At 60.1% G+C, this 22,394-nt stretch overlaps 1 protein-coding gene across 1 annotated transcript; it reads left to right on the forward strand.

Annotated features, from left to right (window-relative positions):
* Positions 1 to 1,226: 1,226 nt before the first annotated feature.
* Positions 1,227 to 15,994, forward strand: BGN (biglycan). Its single transcript, XM_019755164.3, has 8 exons — positions 1,227 to 1,360; positions 10,863 to 11,111; positions 11,464 to 11,576; positions 12,131 to 12,344; positions 12,829 to 12,939; positions 13,107 to 13,200; positions 13,289 to 13,427; positions 14,790 to 15,994. Exons 2-8 carry the CDS (start codon positions 10,865 to 10,867, stop codon positions 14,985 to 14,987), a joined length of 1,116 nt encoding a protein of 371 aa, XP_019610723.1. The 5' UTR covers positions 1,227 to 1,360; positions 10,863 to 10,864; the 3' UTR covers positions 14,988 to 15,994.
* The last annotated feature ends 6,400 nt before the right edge of the window (positions 15,995 to 22,394 follow it).

Here is a 22,394-nt window from a genome sequence, read left to right on the forward strand (position 1 = left end):
CTCAGGTTCTTGCTCCCTCTAAATCCTCACCTTTGTCTCCCTGAAGCTCCTCTTGCGGGAAACTCCTTCAGCTCATGATCAAGGATGGCTCCGTTCTGGCCCCAATGCACAATGGATACACGGACCAGGGGAGGAGTGGGACCCCACTGGACAGGGAGGCCCTGGGCTATGTATGTGGAGTTGGGCTTGCCTGGGCCCTCAGAAAGTGGCCAAGCTTCCAGTGATCACATGGGTGTCATGGGTGCTATGGTTGATGACCGTCTCTTCCTGGGATGCTTGGCAGCCTGGCCCAGTTAGTAAGTTGCCAGCACAGAGCTCAGCCCTGAGGAGGGGCCCACCCACAGTGCAGTTATAGCATCCTAGGGGACCTGCACAGATTGAGCAAGGAGGATGACTCGCTAGGTTCCTCATCTCTGAATCAGCTTTCCCACTCAGCTGCTCTGAGCTCCAGGGCAGGCAAGCTGGGGAGGTCCACCAGAATTGGGGCTGCCCTCCTGCCATCCCCCAACTGAGTCCCATCCTGAGATCACACAGACAGGATGTGTGTGATCTGAAAAAGGAACCAGGGGAGGTTCCTTTTTCAGGGGATAAAGAAAGTCTGGGAGGTGGGGGGGGGGACTTCCAGAATGCCTAGGAGCCTAGATCAAGCCCTTCCAGAAATCCACAACCGTTGCCTCCCTGATCCTAGAGAACTACCTCCTTGTTCAGGCCTAGGTTGCCACAGGCTCTGGGCGGGTTCAGGACAGTCTTTCAGGGGCCACTCACTGGACTAGCAACCAGAGGCCACCTCCCCCTCCTCTCCCTTCCGTTTCTGCCCTCTTGCCTTCCTCTGACCAGGCTCGGTGCCAGAAAGCCCGTTCCTGCCTGTCCCTGAGCCTCAGTGTCCCTATCTGGGCAGCGGAAAGTTTGACTGTCTGAGGCTGTGCCTGCGCACAGACGCCAAGGGTCCCTGTGTGAGTGAGAGCGTGTGTCCCTTTGCTATGTGCCCAGCGCAGGGGGAGGGGGTGCTGGGGGCGTGAGGAGGAGCGGGTGCAGCTAGCCCAGCCGTCTACAAGAAAATTGCTCCCTTTGAAGCTGCCAGGGGGGCCGGGAAGCCTGCCCCCTCCTTCCCTTCCTCCCTCCCTCCTTCCCTCCCTCTCCGCCCCACCAGCCCCCTCCCTCTTTTCCTCCCTCCCCGCCCCCTCCCCGTCGGACCGCCCGCCCAGCCTTTAGCCTCCCTCCCACCGCCTCTGTCTCCCTCTCTCCACGAACTGCCCAGGAGTGAGCAGCTGCTCTGGACGCCCGACAGACAGACTCACGGACTGCCCGACACCCAAGCCTGCCAACTAGCCAGCCTGCACCCAGCGATTCCCCTTCCCAGGTAGGGCCCCCATGCCAACCACTTGCTGTCCCTGCTGTCCCCATGCCGGCCTTGAGCTGCCTCCACATCTCATCCCTGACTTCGTTGCCCCCTCACTGTTCTCAAGACATCCCCGATCCTGACCTTGCTGCCCTTGTGCCACCCCTCCATGTCCCTATTCTAGTCCCCACTGCCCCCTTCCCGCCCTGTCCTGCTCCCAGGCTGCCTGCGGATTCCCATGGCACTGCTGCAGGCTCCTGGTCCATGCCCCTTAGTCGCCACCCTGTGGTCCCCTTGGTTCTTGTACTGTTTCTGCCTCTATTCCCCTCCCTCTTCCAGGCGCCTTCTCTGCCCTCCTTCCCTCTCCCCTCTGACCTCGCTCAGCTCAGCTCCAAGTCTACCCTCTCTGCCTCCCCCTTGGGGTTCTTCCCCTTGGCTGCCACCCCACAACATCACCAAAGCATGACTGGGTGGCTGGCACCCCAGCTCTGCCAATGGCCCTCTCTCTTCGCTGGAAGGCCCCAGGCGTGCCCTGCACTCCCACCGGCCTCTCTCTGCATTCTGCTTCGGCACCTCCTCACTTGGGGGGGGGTTTGCCTGGCCCAGGTCAGGAGGACCTCTGGGCACCCCCGAGCCCAGGCTAGGGAGCAGTCCCCACTTCCCGGGCCGATCCTTGGCGGGGGCTCAGAGACTTGGTTTTCTAGGCACACCCCAGGCATCCTGCCCAGATATTCCTCGCTTACCCACAGGCTAATGCCCTGCCTCTACATCCTTCTAGGCGAGGTGTGGGTCCATGGAGCCCTGGTTGTCAGGGTCCTGGGTGGGGCTGCCTGGGTGGCTCAACCCCAGCTCTCCAGAACCCCGTTAGATTGGGACTCAGAATTGGGGGGCGGGAGCAGAGAGAAACTCAGGTAACTGTGCCATATCACCCTGGGCAGGCCTGGCTTGGGACCCCGTAGGGCTTCTGGGGACCGTGGGCAAATGTGAGGCCACAGGTCCACTTACAAGCTGGGACACCATCACCCCAGGAGGAACGTCTTTAGGGATGGGTGAGCTTCAAGAACTCCCTGACTAGATGCCGTGTCCCTCAAAGGCAGCCTGGCCACTGGCGCATGGAGCATCTTTGGAATGGAGAGAGAACCAGGTCTGAAGCAAAGTGTAGCTGCGAAGTTGCCTCCAGGGCCCTTCGGGAGGGGAAGAGTGGCTCCTGCTGGTTCAACCCCCACCCCAGCTGTTGTACAGAGGGGCAGGAAGTGGGGTCAGGACCCAGAGCTTCTGACTAACAAAGTCTGGCTATGGACCCCATACCACCCAGGGAACCCTCAAAGTCACTTGAGTGTTGATGATGATGGCCTGTGGTCAACTGCACTGTGTGACATTCAGAGTGGGAGGTGGCAGGGCGCCTGGCCTCCCAAGATGGCTGGCATGTGGAGGGGCCTGTCAAGGGACCCAGGAGAGGATCAAGGCAGAATGGAGCTCTCTGGGTGTGCCCCTGAGCGCTCTGGAAGGTTGGGGGTTGGGAGCACACCCCTGGCTGCACCATGGGTGGGTTTGGGGGCTGGGCACAGGTTAGTGAGGGCTGCTGAGCGGAGCAGGAGGCCCAGGATCCTCCAGGACACGGTGGTGGGTGGCGTCCGGTGGGGCAGACCTCACTCAGGCCAGGGCGATTGCTCTCGAACAGTCTTCAGAAAGGCTGCTCAGGTTGCAGATGCGGCCAGTCCCATCTGTCCTCAGGGGGCTTCTGCCTCTGTGCTCTCAACCCTCCCTGGCCTGCCAGCTCTCTGCCCTGCAGGGCCTGATTGGGATGGAGACGAGCTGGGGATGCTCGGGCCTCCCTCCATGCCAGAAAGGGAGGTTTCTGGGAATCTGTATCCAGGTGTGCGGACTCATTGAGTGAGTGTATGCATGTGCAGGCGAGCGCCTCCTGGTGACATGTCTCTGCCTGTGCCACACACACCGTGGGAGAGCTGGTGCTGGTGCAGACACTTTCACGTGGAGCCTGCCCATGACTGGCTACCGTGGGCCAGCGTGGAGGAGCCTGTGAGGGCAGGATTGTGTGGGTGCCTCTGAAAGGAAGGCACGGGGCCGCCTCCACACGCTGGGGCCAGAGAGCAGGAACAGGCTGAGAGCCAGGGAGCAGAGAGAGCTCCTGTAGTGAGCCAGCTATTGAGTGGCTGCCCTGGCCCCGCCTCCCCCCCCCCCCCCCCCCCCGCCCACTGGCCCACCTTCAAGCCCCAAGGACCCAGGTGCCAGTGGGCATTAACCATCCCACTGCTTTTTTGCTCTGCCTGCCCTGGAGCAGGGACTGGGCTTCCTGTTGTGTAGGTGGGGAGTCTGAGGTCCAGCCCCTTTACCAAAGGTCTGGTGGCAGTTCTGTGTTCACCCATTTTAGGGGGCCCAGCAAGTAGGGGTGCCGACCCTCTGACCGTGGCGTGGAATGACTTCCAAGCATCGGCCTGAATTTCTCCCCAGTCCCACTGGCAGCCCTGGGCCGTTGGAGGAGGTTGAACAGAGGATAAGAGGAAAGGGGGTGTTGTAAGACAAGAAAGTTTCCTTTCCTCAGCAACATTCTGCAGTCACTCAAACAAGACCATAGAGTGTCCCATCCAGCACCATCGGCAAGTCCCCAGAGGAGGCTGTCGTGAGCCCATATGTGAGGGTCTGCATGCTGAGCCTTCCAAGGGATCTTCCCTTTCCTCCCATCACCACCCGGCCTCTGAAGTCCTACCTGTTGGGCCAGTGGGCACACGTCCTGCGGGTGGATGTCTGGGGCTCCTCAGCGTCCTTGCTCATCTGCCATTATCCCTGATTATTAAAGAGGTCTTTCCAGGCCCATGAGACTTCCTTTCTCCTCCTATCCTGTACCCCAGAGTAGGAGGGCTTGGTCCCTGCCCCGAGCTGCCCCACCCCACACCTGACACACCAACCCAAGGGCTTTCCTCAAATTGAGGCATGGGGGGATGACAGTGGCTTTCTGGGGGACCCTCCTGTGAGCTGTGTGGTGGGGATTGAGCACAGGCTCCCTCTGAAGACAGGCAGACCCAGGTCCTGCCCGCTCCGCCCCCTCCCCTCCGTCCTGTCCTCTTCTGCTCACATACTGGTCCACCCACAGACCCCTTCCTGTAAATCCCATCTTCGAGCCAATGGGGAATGAGCAGAGGGAGGTGTGCTGGGGGGTGCGGTGGGGAGGATGTCTGTTCAGTCCTGTCCCAGGCCTAAGGTCCGCTGAGGGAACTGGCTCGCCCCACGGCCAGGCCCTTCTCCTGTCTTCCACATCAGCTTCCCAGATCTCCCTGGGGCTGTGGTCCATCTCTCCACCTTCCAAACGGGAAGTCCTGGGGTGAAAGCCCTTCACCCACCTGGAGCCCACAGCCTGAGGATCCCCAGGTCCCCCACCACACACCTGGGACTCCAGGCTCTTGGGAGCCACCCCAGCCCTACCCGCTTTAGCCTCTCCCTCCACCCTCTTTGCTTTAGGTCGGGATTAGCTCCTGGGGTGCGTGCGGAGGGTGCCTTCTTGCGCAGAGCCCACCAGCCTCAGCTCTTTCCGATGCTGCTCAGCTCCCATCACAGCCCCCAGCCCACAGAGCAGCACCAGCCGTCACTGACATTCCTGAGCCCAGGGAAGGTGCTGGGACGCACATGACTCACATGACTCACTTCTTCCCTCTCCCTGTGGTGACAAATCTCTCCAGTTTCGGGTATGGTGGGCTAGGAGAGGTCCCAGACTCTGTGATTCTCAACTCACCCTTGCTTCTCTCCTCTGGCGGGTAGGAGGGCCAGCGGGGACACAGCAATCAGAATGCCGAGGGGCCGCAGGATTGGAGATTGGGGTACTAGGAGTTGAACTTGAAGGAGAGGGGCAGAGGGCAGAGAGATGCTGGCTCTGGCAGCCTTGTCCCCGGAGACAGGGGAGACAAGGGAAGTCTAGGAGGTCAAGGCAGTGGGACTTTGATCCTCTCGGCAGTCAGGAGTCCCAGCGGGGCCTTCATTATGGTCTGCTGGGTCTTAGAGACCGCCTAGCTGCAAAGAGGCTGGCAGTGCAGGAGTCCCGCGAGGGGCTGAAGATGCACAGGTCCCAGAGCCTCGGCTGGCTGCAGAGGACTGGGTCCCACCCCAGCCAGAGCCCCTGGCAGAGAGCTGGGACCCCATGCAGGGAAGGGACTGTAGGAAATCCTGGGCCCAGGAAAGGAATGGGCTACGGGCCTCCCTTTGGGGTGCCTGGCAGCCCGTTCTCCTGCCCTGGGAGCCAGGCCAAACTCCCGTGCCTTGCGCTGGCTCAGTGAGAGAACTAGGCAGGCAGGGCTCTGGGAGCCAGGCTGAGAACATCGTCCTGGGGGGTCTGGCGCCTGCTGGGACCTAAAATGCTCAGGGGAACCTCTCTTGCTTGCCAGAGTGATGGCTTTTCCAGGCAACTTCCTTGCAGAGGCAGAGCTGGACTAGTGGGTGTGCTGGGGCCAAACTGCTGCCATCAGATCCATCAACAAAGGGGATGGGCCCCTCCGTCGGTGGGGAGCTATTGATAGTTGCAGCCAGAGAGAGGTGCCATGTTTCCAAAGGATTCATGATGCAAGCGAAGGGACACAGGACCTACAGCGCAAGGCCCTGCTTTCCAACAACCTCACTTCCCAGGCGGGATGAGAGAGCTGCCAGAGTCTTCTCCAGGGACCCGGGGCTGGTCCGGCCCCTGCAAAGCCCAGGGAGCGTGGGATCTGTGGCTTTGGAGCCTGCAACAAAGTCTGTGATTGTTGGCAGAGGGTGGAGTCATACACATGGGCAAGTAGACAGAGAGGGTCCCAGATCTACCATTTCCTCGTTGTGTAGCCTTGGGCAAGGGTTTTGGGCAAACTCTGAACGTCCGTTTACCCATTCATCAAGCGGTAAAAAATGGTGCTTTCTTCTTATGGTCATTGGGAAATCACTTGATTCCCCTGCCCCAACGCAGGAGATGCTAGCAACCTCCCTCTTCAAAGATTCTGGACCGAGGTGAGGGGGAGCTCAGGACTCCTAGAGTGAGTGGGAGGAGAAGGGAGGGCGCACAGCTCAGGAGGGGAAGGACCGGGAAACTGAGGACCCCCATCTGACTTGGGTCATCTGCGGCCTGACTCTTGGCACGGGAAAAGGCCAGCCGTTTGACCCTCCTGCTTTCCAGAGCTTTCCTGACAGGGTGGGAGCAGGCATGGATGGCTCTTCTCAACATTGTGGGGGGGGTCTGCCCCTGAAGACCCAGCTCTGTGCAGTCACCAAGGCCACAGCACGGAAGAGCTGAGGAAATGGTGGTGGGTTCGGGGCGGTTGGGGTGCAGACGCAGACAGGGTGGGGCTCAGGGTGCAGCCCCTCCCCCCTCCAGCCACCAGCCTCTCAAGCAGTCACCCCCATATGCACACACACATGTGGGCTTCAGCAGATCCATGCATGGCACACGTCCCCTCTTTCTGGGTGATAGCCAAGTGCAGATTACAGCTGACGAGAGGCTGGTGGGCTGGGGCCTGGGAAAGCAATAGGGGGCAGCCGGGTATCAGCCTGGGCAGCACCCTTGCCTCTGGCCTGCTGGTTGAAGCTGGGCCCTGAGACTTTGGTGAAGAAAGTGGGGTGGGGGGAGTAAGGGCACCCTGAATTGCTTGTTTCAGTTTCACCCCTCCCCACCTGCACAGTCCCAGGGATCTGGCAGGGCTGAGTGGAAGGTGGCACGCGTGTCAGAGTCCAGGTCGGGTGGCTCAATGGGGCCAGACACCTAGGGCTGAGGCCATGGGACAGGGCCCGGCGTCTACGACTTGGCAGCTGTGGGCCACACATCTGCCGGCGAGCTCCCAGGGCATGCCAGACCTCAAGTCCTGCTCCCGCCGCCCTTGGCCTGGTCTGAATGCCTGGCACGACCCATCCATGTTCTCAGAGGCTGCCAATGCATCTTGTTTGGCTGTGACCTGGAGCACTCCTGCTCAGAGGCCTGCGCTGACTTTCAGAGGGCCAGACAAAGCCGGGCCCTATTGGGTAGGAGGCACAGGCTCCAGGAAACCCAGCCTCTTCCCTCGTTCACACCTGTGGGCGCCAGGCCTGAAGCCTCACTGCCATTACAACGTTTTTCCTTTGCTCTGAGGAGGTGGGGTCCAGCGAGCTCAGAGCACACTTTGATGGAGCTCCAGGCCCTCCCTGAAGTCCTTGGGGACATTACCTGGGAGGCCAATAAAGGGAAACTGAGGCTCAGAGGCCCTGGGTAGTGGAGGGAGGTGGGGTCGGGGGGACTTGTCGTGGATCTCACAGTAGCTGTCCATGGGGACCTCCCACTTCCTGGGCTGCAGCCCTCCTGCCTCCTGCCTTCTTGCACGTGTGCACACGTAAGGGGTGAGGGGGGAGTGTGAGGTGGTAGGAAGGTAGGGCCAAGCTTAAAGTGGGGCGGCTGGGCCTGTCTACAGCCTTACAGCCCTCCACCCTGACCACTACCAGCCTTGAATTCTGCCCCCAGGCTCTCTGAACTGCCCATGCTGAGCCAGCCACCCAGAAACCCCCATCACCCCACGCTGTAATGAGGGGTGCCCCTGAGGCCTGAACAGTCAAGGCCTAGAGTTGCCCGAGCTGGACTCCAAGTCTCAGGCTGAGTGACTTGGGGAAAGTCTGTTCCTCTCTCTAGGCCTCAGTTTTCTCTTCCATAAAATGGAGATACTAATTGTGCTAGATGCTGGAGAGCCTTCCTTCTGGGCATCCCTTTGAGGGCCCTTCCTGGCTCCTTCGGGCTCTGTGGGGGTCTCTCGCCGCCTCCTGCAGGCTCTGTGTCCGGCAGGCCCCCTCGCTTCTACATAGTTCTGGCTGAGTCTTGTGCCAGTTCCTCGAGGGGAAATGAGGGCTGTACCGGGAAGCCCGCCCGGGCCCCACCCCGACAGCCTGCCCACTGCCTGGACCCAGCCAGGAACTGGGGAGAACCAGCCAAACCTTGTCCTCTGCCTCTGTCACGGGGCCCTGGTGTAGGGCCTCCAAGCCCTCAGCTTCCCTTCCCTTCAGAGTGAGCCTGCGCTGGAGCCAAGCTGGCCTCCAGAGGCAGCGACATCGGGCACGGCTGCTTTGCTCTGGTTCAACTCCTCTAGAGCCCCCGTCCTCCCAGGGCAGGTCCCGTGAGACCACTTGTTTGGCCTTCCTAGCACCTCTCCATCCTCTCCCCTGGTAGAGGGGCCAGACACCAGGGCAGAGGTTCCCTGTGGAGACCCCCAGCCCTTTCCAGCCCCAGCAGGCTGGACAGCGCCTGTCTGTACCTGCCTCTCCCCACAGTCTCCCCTGGGCCTGGCTAGACCACTCCACCCCACCCCCACCTGTCCAGGTGGACTGTGGATCCCAAAGCTTTCCAAGGCTCCCACTGCTGGGCATTCTAGCCCTGACTCATCCCCCTCTGTGAGGTAGCAGCTTTGGCAGGGGTGCCAGACAACGGGGGAGCAGTCTCCTCCCTCTCTCCCATTCCATCTTGCTCTCCTGCCTTCATCCTCCCCTTCCTGTTCTCTTTCACTGATCGTCCTCCTCCCAGCCCTGGGCATCCAGTAGCACCTGAGCAAGGGCCCCTTGAGGTGGCAACAAGCACGAGAGGCCTAGGCCCGCCCTGCTCTGCCCTGGGAGTTGAAAGCTCAGGGGAAGAAGGAGGGACACGCTGTCCAGGTAGGCAAGCCTGGGGCCTTCTCCTTACTCTGTGGCAAGGCCTTCTGGGGGTCCCCTGGATCCTGCCTGGCCAGCCTGGGGCTGGTGGGACCTGGGGTGTGACCAAAGGAGCCAGGGAGGCTGGGTACTCCCCCAGCGTGGGGGACACTCCCTTTGCTGTGTGACCTGGGGTAGGCAGGGAGCTTCTCTGAACCTGTCACTGGGGGCCATGCACTCAGGAGGGCTGGCGGGACCTGCTGGGGCCGTTCCGGAGCTGACTGTACAGCGTAGTCTACTGAACCATGTCCTGGGCCCTCGGAGCCGCCTGCCCTGGCTGCCAGAAGGGTTCCTCCATTCCCTCCCACCTCTGTGTCCTCAGGGATGGTCAGAGCCTGAGCAGGGGGGCAGGCCATGTGACCTGCTCAGGGGGTTCAGGAGGAGTGCAGGAGGGGGTGGGATGGATGGGAATCTGAGAGGCAGAGCAGTGTGTCCAGCCCCGGACATGGCCCTAAGCCCCAGTAGCCAGCCCAGCCCCACATTGACTGGGCCTGCCCAGGAAAGCAGCAGGCAGGGCCACGCTGCTCCGAAGGCGCTGGTCTAGAGTGGGCAGAGCCCTCCACCCCCAGGGCCTCTGACGCCCTAAACAACCCCTCCCCTGGCCAAGATGGGACCCAAGTGAGGGCCTTCCTGGGATGGGGCCAATTCAGACCTGCAGGAGGCCCTGGCGACCAATTGGCTGGGCTCCCTGCCCATAGATGCACCCAGAGAAGCCCCATCCAACCCCTCAGCCTGGGAGGCAAGCGAGGCAGGTACTCATACTCCTGTTTAACAGATAAGGGAAATGATGCTGGGATTTTCTCAGGAAATCCTTGTAGGTGGGGGGGGGGGGGTGGAAGAGGCAGGGGCTCCAGCTTTTTCCTGTACAGAGCCTTCTGGCAGAGGGGCCTCTGGCTGGGGGACAGCCTCTGCTGGAGGAGGAAGGAGGCAGGCAAATGTGGGTGCCAGGGGCAGGCACGGGCAGGGAAACTCCCCCTCACCCCCACCTCGCTGCCCGGCCTGGGGGGCCTCCCGACAAGTCTGACCCTGCCTGCCACCCTGGCAACAATCTGCTCCCCTGGGGGGCCTCTCCCGGGAGCTGGGCCATGGGCAGAAGGAAGGGAAGGGTGGGGGCAGATGTGGGAGCCCCGGGGCTCTGTGGGCTAAGCCAGGAGAAGGCTTCTGGGCCAGGGTAAGAAGTCAAAGCCCTGGGCAGCAGTGGGGTAGTAGGTGGGGGCCATGTCCCCTCCACCTTGGCAATTTCGTTCATGCCCTGGGAGGACGCCCCTTTCTTGGTGTCTTCGCCTCTTGACTTTCTGAGGAAAATGTACTTTGCAAGATGGGGGGCTCAGGCAGAAAAGGAAGCGACTCATAATCCCCAAACCCAACCCTGGCTGCACCCACATTACCCTGAGCATGCGGGATTGGCCTGGGCCACAGGAGATGCTTCAAAGCGTGGGGGTAGGCAAATGGTTGGGTTTCTCTCTCCTCCTGCTCCGCTCGCCTCACTGATCCTCAGGCAGCTGCCAGTTGACTCAATGGTGTGTGTGTGTCGGGGGAGGGGGGCGGTTGGCTGCAGACTCTGTAATTGGGGAGACACTGCATTGCCCACTGAAACCAAGTCCTACCTGGGAGCAGAGGGGAGCAGAAAGAGGTGCCGTCATCTTTCCAGGTGCTACCCATGGCCCATCCCTCTGCTGCTCGGGGCCCCAGGGTCTGACTATCACAAGTGATGGATGGGGGACATGGTACCAACACATGCAGAACCGCAGGCCCTGGTATTGGGAGGGTGGCCAGGAAAGGGCCCAGAGTATGGGCGTGGGTACAGTCTGGGCCCTCCTGACGGCCCCTCCTCACCCTGGCCTCCTAGGCATGCCCACCATGTGGCCCCTCTGGCTCCTCACGTCCCTGCTGGCCCTGAGCCAGGCCCTGCCCTTTGAACAGAAGGGCTTCTGGGACTTCACCCTGGATGATGGGCTGCCCATGCTGAACGACGAGGAGGCTTCGGGTGCTGACACCTCAGGCGTCCCAGACCTGGACTCCCTCACGCCCACCTTCAGCGCCATGTGTCCTTTCGGCTGCCACTGCCACCTGCGAGTTGTTCAGTGCTCTGACCTGGGTCAGTCCTGGGGCTGGGTCGGGAGGGGTGCGTGGTGGCACAGGCCCAGCCTGAGTACTCCTGACAAGGGGACACATGTCTGTCCTGTGGTATGCATGTGGATGGATGGGAGCAGAGATAGGTGACCCCGAGCAGGATTGGGGATGCTCATTTCAGCGTGGGAGGGGGTCCAGTTTTCTGGGTGCGAGTGAGTGGAGAGTGAGAAGAGGCTCTGTCTGCCAGCTCTGGAGCTTCTGCCTGTTTGTGGCGGAGTACCCAGGTGTGTGTCTGTGTGTATGCGTGTCCCTGTGCTCTGAGCCACTCTGGGGCCATGGCCGGGGCTCATACTGGTGACGGTGGCGCCCGCCCCCAGGTCTGAAGGCTGTACCCAAGGAGATCTCGCCTGACACCACACTGCTGGATCTGCAGAACAACGACATCACTGAGCTCCGGAAGGACGATTTCAAAGGCCTCCAGCACCTCTACGTAAGCCTGCCCGGGGCATTTTCCAGGGGCTGCGAGGAGGTGGGCAATCTGCAGCTGCGGGGTTGCGCCTAGATGAGTGTGTGCATATACCTGTGGAGTGCAAGAGGGGACCAGGGACCCATGGAGTCCTGAGAGAAGTCTGGAGGTGGGGCCTGGTGAGAGCGCCTGGGGTCAGCGTCATCTGTGTGTCACACTTATGGGTGTCAGCAACCATAAGGGCAGGACAGGATCATTCAGCCCAACTCTCTTCTCAGCTCGAAACTTGTTCATCGTATTGGTTCTTCCCAGGAACACAGGAACAACAGATTTCATTGTAGCCAGGGTGCAAGTGGGGAAACTGAGGCTTGGAGAAGTAGTGGCATTGCCAGGCCTAAGTGCTGACTCCCCGCTCTGCACTCCGCCCGTGAGCACAGATGGATATCCTTGAGACTGGGACTCAGACATCTGTGAGGTCCCAATAATCGTCAGCTCAGGTGGCAGGGGAGGGAGGGAGAGGAGAGGCCAGGGTGCGCTGGAGAGTTGGTGCCTTCACCTCCAACGTCCACCCGCCTCAGGCCCTCGTCCTGGTGAACAACAAGATCTCCAAGATTCACGAGAAGGCCTTCAGCCCCCTGAGGAAGCTGCAGAAGCTCTACATTTCCAAGAACCACCTGGTGGAGATCCCTCCCAACCTGCCCAGCTCCCTGGTGGAGCTCCGCATCCATGACAACCGAATCCGCAAGGTGCCGAAGGGCGTGTTCAATGGGCTGCGCAACATGAACTGCATTGGTGAGTGTGGCACTGGCCCAGGACAGTCCTCACCCGGGTGGATGGCAGGAAGGGTCAAGGAGAGGGGCCTCTTCCAGCCAGAATGGGTCTCATAGAACATTCTGGAGGCTTGCCTAGGGGCATACTCCAGAGCTGCCAAAGCAAGGTGATGAGAAACCAGGGGACTGTAGAGGGAAGGGAAAGGGCCAGTGGCACCAGCCAGCTGACGGAGGCCTGCCAGGGGCCCTCCCTTTCCTCCTGCTCCCCCTGGACCCTGAGGCCAATGCCAGATCCAGTGCCCTTGGGGGCTAGTGATCTTGAACAGCTAGGAATGTGCAACTTTCCTGGTAAATTAGTGGAACTGCTTTTGGGGGTGGGGGGTGATAGGGGCGTGGGTTATTAGCGGGGCCCATCAGGCCAGCCCCAGCCAGGAAGCTGACAGGCCCCAAGGTGTGAGGGCAGTTGCTCAGTACTGGCTCCAGGACTGAGGGGGCCTCTCTCCTAGAGATGGGCGGGAATCCTCTGGAGAACAGTGGCTTTGAACCTGGAGCCTTCGATGGCCTGAAGCTCAACTACCTGCGTATCTCCGAGGCCAAGCTCACCGGCATCCCCAAAGGTAGGAAGGCAGCCCTTCCTTCCCATGCTGGGCAGAGCCCGGGTCCTGGCGCCTTCTAGAGCCACCAGGGTCTCCTCAGGGAGGGCTTTGGCTGCCCTCCCCCATACACACAGCACCAGCGCACACCTGCCTGCATTCATCTCAGAGCATCCATTTTTCCCCGGCAGACCTCCCCGAGACCCTGAACGAACTCCACCTAGACCACAACAAAATCCAGGCTATCGAGCTGGAAGATCTGCTCCGCTATTCCAAGCTATACAGGTGGGCTGGGGGGCGCCGAGGGGGCTGCCCTGCCCCATACTCTTCTTCTCCTCTGGCCTCTCAATACATCTCCTCTACCCCTTCACAGGCTGGGCCTGGGCCACAACCAGATCCGTATGATTGAGAATGGGAGCCTGAGTTTTCTGCCCACCCTGAGGGAGCTGCACTTGGATAACAACAAGCTGTCCAGGGTGCCCACTGGCCTTCCGGATCTCAAGCTCCTCCAGGTGAGAGCTGGAGTGGGGGGGGCAACCCCCAGTGCCAAGTTCTCTAAGACTGGGGGAAGGGAGCAGCCCATGCCCCCAGGGTGGTTCTTCGGCCCCCTGCCCCTCCTCTCACAGGCCCAGCACGTGTGGGGCCCAGGTACTGAGCAGAACGGGACCTCGCTATGCAAGTGGCACTTACTCCTGCTCTCTCCACCTCCTCCTCCTCATCTGGAAAGGAGCAGTCACAGGGACCCCTCCCTCAGCGCCAACGGTCTGTGCTGAGGAAGAGGAGGAGAGCTGGACAGCAATGGGGAGGGCGCAGATGGCCTTTGTGAGGGATGAGCAGGAGGTGGCCTAGTAGATATTGGAGCTGGTCCCCCAAGTGGGTGGGACACAAGAAAGGTGTGGCAGGGCCTGGGAGGTCAGGGAACAGTGAGAGCATGGGGGTGCAGATAGGTGCCACGACTGGGACAGCCCAGGACAGGAAGTGGGCTGATAGGGGGCAGTGCTTAGCCTTGTCTCAGGTTCTCTCAGGGGCTTCACTCATCCCTGGCTTGGTTTCCAGTCACACGGGTGAACTTGGCCTTGCTCAGCCCTGTTCTGGCCCTCGGTCTCTTCCTAAGCGCCATTCACTGCCATTCCTTGAGGCTGTCCAGTCAGAGCCGAGACCTGCTGAACCCTGCCTGGGTCGGAGGCAGCTCTGCTGCAACCGCAGCAGCAGCAGTAGTGCCGGGCTGAGAGCGCCCTCTAGCGGCCGGTTGCTCTCCACCTCCAGAGGGCGCTGCTGCAGACGGAGCACCTCCTACCATCACTGGGCTCCTTACTCACCCCACCTCCTGTCCCCTCTGCCCCTCCCCTAGACAAGGGCTACAGGGAGTTGAAGGAGGCTGGTAGAGGGCTAGTGGCCCTGAGAACCAAGAGAAAAAGGAGGTCACTCTGCAGGCTCTTTCTCCTCTCGTGGCCCCTGGTCCCTAGCGTGAGAAGCTGCTCCCCTGGGTGCCGGCCAGGAGCCCAGAGAACCCAGATAGAAGGGCAGGGGCCCTCTGTGAGCCCAAGGTGTCTGTCATCTTTCCTGCATGGACACCCCCACCCGATCCCTTGCCCCCCATGTTCCCCTCACCTGCCACCCAACACCCAACACCCACCACACAGCCCACCTGAGCCTCTCATCATGGCCCCTGGTCACACACACACCTGACCACAATACTTAAGCCTCGGTGTGGTCCTTCCTACGGTGGGAGAACCACATCCAGGCCCGCAAAGGGCTATGCAGATGCAATGCAACGAAATGATGGCTGCGTGGTGGCCCGGCCAGACTCGGGGGAGGTGGTTGGGGTGCCTGGGCCACTGGCACTGAGACTAGGCCACTCCCCTCTGTCCCAGGTGGTCTACCTTCATACCAACAACATCACCAAGGTGGGCGTCAACGATTTCTGCCCTGTGGGCTTTGGGGTGAAACGGGCCTACTACAACGGCATCAGCCTCTTCAACAACCCAGTGCCCTACTGGGAGGTACAGCCAGCCACCTTCCGCTGCGTCACCGACCGCCTGGCCATCCAATTTGGCAACTACAAAAAGTAGAGGCAGCGGCGGCCTTGCGGTGGCCTGGGCGGGGTCTCTGGGGAGCACAGCGGATGTCCCGAAGGGGGAGGCAGAGCAAGGGAGCAAGGCCAGTGCCCAGCTGTATCCAACCCAGCCCAACCCCTGATCCCCAACCCCCACTCGCCACCCCCTGACACCCTCACCCTGGCTCCCAAGTGTGCAGGTGGGGCACAAGGCCCAGACCCCATTACATGTTCCCTTGGCTTCAGAGCTGCCCCTGCCCCGCTCCCTTCATAGCCACTCAGAGGTGCCCCACCAAGTTTTCTTCCATTTCACCCTGAAACCAAATTGTCAGGCTCCAATTCAGGGAAATGTCCCTGGGTCTGTGGGGCAGGAGGGGACGAGCACGGATGGAGACAGCAGACCCCAGCGAACCCACCACGCCTGCCTGGTGCACATCCCTCCTCCTCATGAACTTCCAGCTCTCCTTGGCCCAGTCTGTTACTCTTGGCCTCCCATAGCCCCCCACCTTTATGCAAGTTCATAGTCCATCCGTCCAAGCCTCCTTGCTCTACCGACCCCTGGACCGGTCCTCTCCCTCTGTCTGTCTCTCCCTTCCTCCCTCTCCTCTTTCACATCCTTGGACACGTTTGGTCTCTGTCACATTAGGCCTCTGCCTAGCTCCTACCCAGGCAAGCTGGGAGTGGAGGGCAGCTGCCTCCCACCTGCCCTGCCCAGGCCTTGCCCCCAAGCCTAGATGGTCCTGGAAGCAGTGGAGATGCTGCACCCCGCACGTGCTCCAGTCAAGAGAGGAAGCACTGGGCTCAGTCAGTCCAGGGGAGTCTGGCCTCCCCTGGGAGGGGCCCAGCATCCCACTGGAGTCCCAAGCACGCTTTTCATTGTCCCCCTTCCCACATAATGGCTAGGTCTCCCATCTCCTCGCTTCCGGCCCTTGGTGTGGGGTTTTGAGAAATCACACCCAGCTTGACGAGGGGCTGCTTCTGAGGTTGATTGTTGTCTTTCAATTAAAGAAACACTGTGCAATATGTCTCTACGTGTCGCTACTCTCGGGGTGGCACTGGCAACCAAGCAGAAAGGGGAACCATGAGCGGCTGCCTCTGGCCAGCTCCCAGGCTCTGCCTCTCTGTGACCCCCTCCAAGCTTGAGATTTCGTCCTTGCTGCTTTCCCTCCCTCAGGCGAAGGTCCTCGGTACCCCCAAGTCTGGGGCTGGACATGGAGGCTCAGGTGACCAGGCAGAAGGCCCTGGCCTGGCCCCTTCCCCTCCCTTTTAGGCACTTCTGTTGCCCCAGTTGTCGTAAGACTGGGCTCCTGAAGCAGGCCCACTGAGGTAGCATCTGCCCTCCCAGAGTGAAGCGTTTGCTGAGCGCCTGCAGTCTGCAGAGCACCGAGCTCTGCAGGGGAGCTGGGAAATCCGAGGAGGCCCTGAATGCCCCTCTTGATAGATTCCTGTGTCAGCACCAGGGGGTGTACCCCCAGGCAGGGAGTCTGCTGTGTGTGTCCGCCTGTGCTGGCCTGGCCTGGATTCCCCGCACAGCCTCCACCCCGTAGGGTACATGGTGGGCCAGCAGAGCCAAGCCCAGGTTGCAGAGCGCTGGCACCAGCTTCTGAGAGAGGATCCAGAGCTGCACACTGGACAGCTTGCTCACCGGGGACACAGGTCTGCCCCAGAAAGGGCAGCGAGGGGGACAGTCCCCAGAGCAATGACCCCTTGGATGGCGTGCCAAGGGGGCTGAGATGGCGGTGGGATGTAGTCTGACTGCTCCTCCTTCATCCCACACGAGAACCCTCTGCCTCAGGGGGTAGGAGCCAGAACTCCCCTGGGCAGCCACAGGCCACCCACAAAAATAGAGCAGGAAAGAAGAAGCCCAAAGGCGCAGCACACTGGCTCCCCGCACATAGCTGTATGCCCTTCCGCCTGGCCTGGCACAGGGCGCCCGGCATTCCTGAGTTTCTCCTTTTGGGGCTGGGAGGTGCCACTCACTGTGGTGGCCCAGTGATAGAATGTCACTCGTCGGCATCATAGCACTATTCTGGGCCATGTGCTCCACGGCCCGGCAATCTCTGCTGAGCTGGGCAGGCTCAGGGCAAGGGCACTGGCCAGGGGCCAGGAGTCAGGGCCTGGGTCAAGTCCCCTCACTGGCCGGGAGGAGGGGCAGTCAGTACCCGGGTCTGGCAGAAACGGAAACATGGAGCCTTCAGGCCCTTTCTCTGTGGGCGGGTCTGGGGCACCTGACCAGTTGTGCAGTTCCAACGTAGCCCCCCCCACCACCACCACCACCATCGTGGGTCTCTGTCTTTTCTCCCTGCCTCCCTTCTGGCCTTTTTGCCATTTCTTTCCTCTCTGCCTCCTTCTCATTAGGGACATAGGTGGCACGGCAAGCTAGTGGGATAGATATAATAATACTGGTAGGCGAAGAGGAGACCCCCCATGGCTGGGCCCCAGGAAAGGTGTCCCGTGGGCCTGGTGGGTAACCCCTCACCGTAGGGGACAGTGCCCTGAAGGCAGAGCCTGCACTCTGCCCAGATCAGTCACACCCAGGAGACTGCTTGGGCCCCAAGGCAGGAGTACAGCGAGCTGAACAGGGCACACCCCGAAAGGGCTTAGGGGTCATGGGGAAGAGAGGGCTCCACACCCAGAGCAGTTGGTCAAAGATGAATTACTTATCCTCACTCTGCTGTTAAGTGTGTTGCAAACTATTAGATGATTAATAATAATAGGAAGAAGGAGAAGGGAAATATGAATACAAAAGTTGAGACTGATTGGTCTTTTAAAATACCCCATGGCAACATCAAGGTTACCCCTGCCAGCTGACAGCTCCCATGTAGTTTCACGTACTCTTCATGCCATGCAAGCTCAGGGTCCAGCTGCGGTCACAGTAAGCTCCAGGGTGGCAAAGCTGCAGAGGGCTGGGACGGCCACGCTGAGCTGTGGGGTTGATGGGGGCGTTGCAGAGGACCAGTTGGAAAGTGCAAGAACAGTGGAGGAGGGGCCAGGTTCCAGGCGGATTGTGGGAGCCCCTGGACTTAGGGACAGATTGTTTGTGGTGTGAGAGGAAGGGAGAGGGCAGGGTGGGAGTGTGGTGCCCCCACCGTCTGAGGCCCCTGGAGGAATGCCATCTGAGGGCTGGGAGCACCCCAGGAGTTGTGGGCCTGCACGTGCAGCTCAGAGGAGCGGTCTGAGCCAGAGGGCGAGTTAGGGCCGGAACATATGCGCGCACGTACACACACACACACACACACACACACACACACACACACACACACGGCAATGAAAGTCATGGGAACAGCTTGCTTGGGGAGGGCAGTCCCGTGAAAGGAAAGGCCGCCAAGGAGTGGACTCTGAGTGACATGGGGCTGGGGTGGGGGACATTTCCGAGTACTTATTGCTGGTCAGGTGCCTTCTGGATGTGGCAGAGCCCAGCTGGAGCCTGAGCTGAGTCCACTGCTTAGGTTTAGACAAGCTGGGGCTTGTCGGAGGGGGCAGCTAGCCAGGTGTCCGTAGGCCATGGCCACGGATGGGGGCAGGGCACCTCAAAGCGACAACCCCTTCTTGAGGGGCCTGAAGAGCCAGTGGGGGGGGGCTGCTCTGAGAAATTGGGGAACGGTGTCCATCCACTGCTGGTCCCCCTGTGGTCTCCAGGCCCCACCCCTGTGGGCTCTGGGCTCCAGTCTTAGGCTCGACTCTGCCATGTGAGGCGGGACCCCATCACCAGGGGTGGCACAGAGCCACTGAAGGGCCCCAGTGCCCACTGCACACAGACTGCCAGGGCGGGACAGGAGTGCCTGGAAGCTGGAGCTGGTGTGGCAAGAGGAGTTGTACTGTAAGGACCACCTCCCTGTAGCCAGCCACGAGCTGCTGTCTTCCCAGACCTCTGGGGTAGAGCGTATTGAAACCCAGCATGTGGGATGCCCGAGGAGAGGTGTGCCATGGGTGAGGCTCTGTGGGCAGGGCCTTCTCCAGGGCCAGAGCTAGGCTGGTATGAGTTCCCCATAATAAAGGACCACAAGTGAGTGTCTTCAAACAGATTGATTCTTTCATAGTTCTGGAGGCCACAAGTCCAAAATCAAGGTGTTATCAGGGCCGTGCTCCCTCTGAAGGCTCTAGGGGAGGGCCCTTCCTGCCTCTCCCAACTTCTGGTGGCTCCAGGTGGCCCTTGGCTCATAGCTGCATCACTCCAGTCTCGGCCTCCATCTTCACATGACCTCCTGCTCTGTGTCTGTGTTTGTCCAACTTCTTTCTGCCTCCCTCTTGCAACGACACTTGTCACTCTACTTAGGGCCTTTTCGAATAATTCAGGATGATCACCTCATCTGAAGATCCTTAAGTTCATCACATGTGCAAAGTCATTATTTCCAAATAAGGTCCCAGTCAGGTTCCAGGGATCGGGATGTGCACATCTCACTGAGAACATTTCAGCCTGTGATCGCTGACCCAGGAGGCTCCAGCTCGCTGACGGCCCCCAAGGCGGGACGCTCTGTGATCTCAGCCAGGGAAAGAGTGTGCAGACAAAGAGAGGGGGCCCAGGGCCCAGCCAGAGTTTCCCTCGCTTCAGGGCTCTGCTGAGGAATTGCCTTCCCTAGAGGAGGCTGTGATGGCCACACCAGAAGTGGCAGGAGGGAAACCAGGCAAGGGAGGAGGGGTGGCAGCTGTGGACCCACAGAGAGGAGAGGCCTGGTGACAGGTGGTGGCTGAGGACCTGGGAAAGAAAGCATTCTGAGAGTGGAGGAGAAGAGTGAGGGCTGAAGAGGGCTGGAGGCAGGAGATAAGAGTGGGATGATGAGTCAATAGGAAAAGGGAGAATGGGGTCCTTTTGCAGAGTGTGGGGAGCAAAGGCTGAGGCTGGGCCTCTTTTTCTTGGTTTTGTTTCTTAGGCTGAGAGTGCCTGGGTGGGGGGGAGACAGTAGACAGGCAGCCACTAACAATGTAAGAGGGAGGTGCAGGAGGGGTCAATGGCACGCTGGGGACCCGGATGAGACAGGAGGAAAGGGACAGGGAAGGGCACAGGGAAGCAGGGCGGTCTGGGCCACTGGCCAAGCACCTTCTCCTGCACCACCCCCAGCCCAGCCATGGGCCTCCCTGAAGCTGCTCCCTAAGCATTTCCAGCGCAGAAGGTGGGGCTTGATGTAAGGAAGAACTTCCTAGAGAAGCTCTCCCCACCCATCTCTGTGCGGACGTAGAAGCCAAGAGTGGCTGGCTAATGAGCAAGGGCCACCAGTGACATACCAGAGGCTCCCTCACTCCCAAGCCTGGGGATGACTGACTCCAAGCACGGAAAGGGGGCCATCCTCTCTCCTGGCCCATTAGCTGCTTGGGGATTGTTGTTTGCTAGGGACTGAGGACTTGATGGCATCCTAAAGGGCTGTGACTGTCCCTTCAGCCCTCCTGAAGCCACAGACCCTGTTCCTTAGCCAGCTGACCGTGGCCTCGGTGGCCAACTCTGTCTTGGGCTAGCCCTGGGCAGTGCCCCTGGTCCAGGGGGAAGAGTCACAGGGACATCAGTGGATGATCCCTGCCTCAAACTTTCTCCCCCTCCCATCAAGAGAGGGCCTGTGTGCTGAACACAGGGAGAGGAGGCTGCACGTAACCGCCCAACACAGTAGCTGGCTCCAAGCTCTGGGAGCAGGATGGACTTCACATGCTGGTGCCAATGTTGCCATGTGGACAGCAGCCATCAGTAAAATGAACATGCTCCCAGGGTCAGTGGAGGATGGGGCTCTCACCTCTCCTAGCTCATTAGCTGCTTGGGTCTCCGAGGGAAGGCAGTGACACAGTCCCAAGGGGGTCTTCTCTCTTTTCTTCAGCCACTTCCAGACCTACATGTGTGGGTCTCTCCCCTCCCCTCTCAGCACCCATTTCTTCCCCGTGCCTGTCCTTCCAGAGCTGTCCACATATGCCTGCTAGGAGGCTGACTGATACCTGAGGTGTTGGCTATCAGCCAGGGCGCACCTCTTGCCCAAGAAAGCAGCCTGCCCATACCTCCTCTGGCTCTAGAGCCAGGGGCCTCAGGCCTGGGATGGAAGGGCATGCCCAAGAAGCCTGCCATACTGTGGGAGGCCAGAAAGGGGACCCGGCCGAATATGGCAGGGTGAAAGCCTAGCTTCAAAACTGGCTCCAGGTGAGGTCTGGTGACCCTCCAAGTGTGGGTGGCAAGAAGAGCAACTCAAAGGTGGCTGGCTCTCGCACAATGACATGAGACTCCACGGGCAGCACCGAGCACGTGAGAGGTGTTCAGGAAATCAGGGGCTGGCCGCAGCTTTTACCTTTCCTGTCTGGGCACAGTGGATCAGGCAGGCCCGGCCACTGTGGGGCCAAGAGGTGCCAAGGCCATGACAGCCGGACCGCTCCACTGGGGCACTCCCTCCTTGGCCCGCAGGACAGACAGCTGGCTTTCAAAGAGTGAACACCCAGGAAAAGTGGCTGGGGTTAGAGTGGAAGGGGAACAGGTGCATGAGTGAACGTGTGTGAGTGTGCATGAGAAAGAGAGAGTGTGAACTACCGTGTGAGTCTGTATGACTTATAAATGAGTGTGTGACAGAGTGGGACTGTGGGTGCATCACTGAGTAGGTGTGAGTGTGAACATATGTGAATAACTGTGTGTAAGTGTGAATGTGGGTGACGAGGTATGTGTGTGAATAACTGAGTGTGTCCAAGTGTGTGTATGTGAGAGCACGTGACTATGTGTGAATAATTGGGTGTGAGTGTGTCATAGTGTATGAATAACTCGTCATTATGAGTGTGCGTGAGTATGTGAATGTGCGTGAGTGAGCTATGTGAGTGTGTCTCAGCACGCATGCATGCGCGTGCGTGCGTGCGTGTGCATGTGACCTCTGCTTGCACTGACAATTGCCAGGTCTCAAAGGCTGTCCATGGAACCAGCTGTTTCCTGCAGGAGGGACTCCCTGGAAGCGGGACCCACAGTCCCACTCTGTCACGCACTCATTTATAAGTCTCATACAGACTCACACGGTAGTTCACACTACAGGGAGGTGTGACAGTCCCTTGGCCCAGGGAAGAGACCTCCTGCAGTGCCTTGTGTCCTTTTAGGTTTCTGTCTCCTCCAAGAAGCCTTCCCTGAGCTCTCAGCACCATCCTTCCTCTCCCCCAGTTGATGGTCTCCCTGGGCTCTTACCCCCCCATCCCCATGTCAGCTCCCTGTTTCGTGGTCCCTGCTGCATCCCCAGCACCCGGCCCGGGCCTGGCACACAGGTGGCCTTGGGGCCCTGTTTGTCCAAGGCGAGAAAGAATTTGTGGTTGTGTCCAGGCCTCTTCTATTTGCTACTGTCAGGCTCTGAGCCCTGCCTGCCCCAGGGTGGTGATGCTCACTGTGGAACTGTCTCTTCTCTTTCCTGCACACTCAGCCCCATTCCTGTGCCACCCCCACCCTTTGACCTTCTGCTCTCTGCTCACAGATGATGGCAAAGGC

This window comes from Rhinolophus sinicus, chromosome 18, assembly GCF_057876585.1.
Source record: "Rhinolophus sinicus isolate RSI-liver-muscle chromosome 18, RSI-T2T, whole genome shotgun sequence".
Lineage (NCBI taxonomy): Eukaryota > Metazoa > Chordata > Mammalia > Chiroptera > Rhinolophidae > Rhinolophus > Rhinolophus sinicus.

Coding starts and splice junctions, on each gene's coding strand:
- BGN (XM_019755164.3), top strand. CDS start 10,865: ATGCCCACCATGTGGCCCCTCTGGCTCCTCACGTCCCTGCTGGCCCTG. Junction 11,112..11,463: donor TGTTCAGTGCTCTGACCTGG/GTCAGTCCTGGG, acceptor GCCCGCCCCCAG/GTCTGAAGGCTGTACCCAAG. Junction 13,201..13,288: donor CGCTATTCCAAGCTATACAG/GTGGGCTGGGGG, acceptor ACCCCTTCACAG/GCTGGGCCTGGGCCACAACC.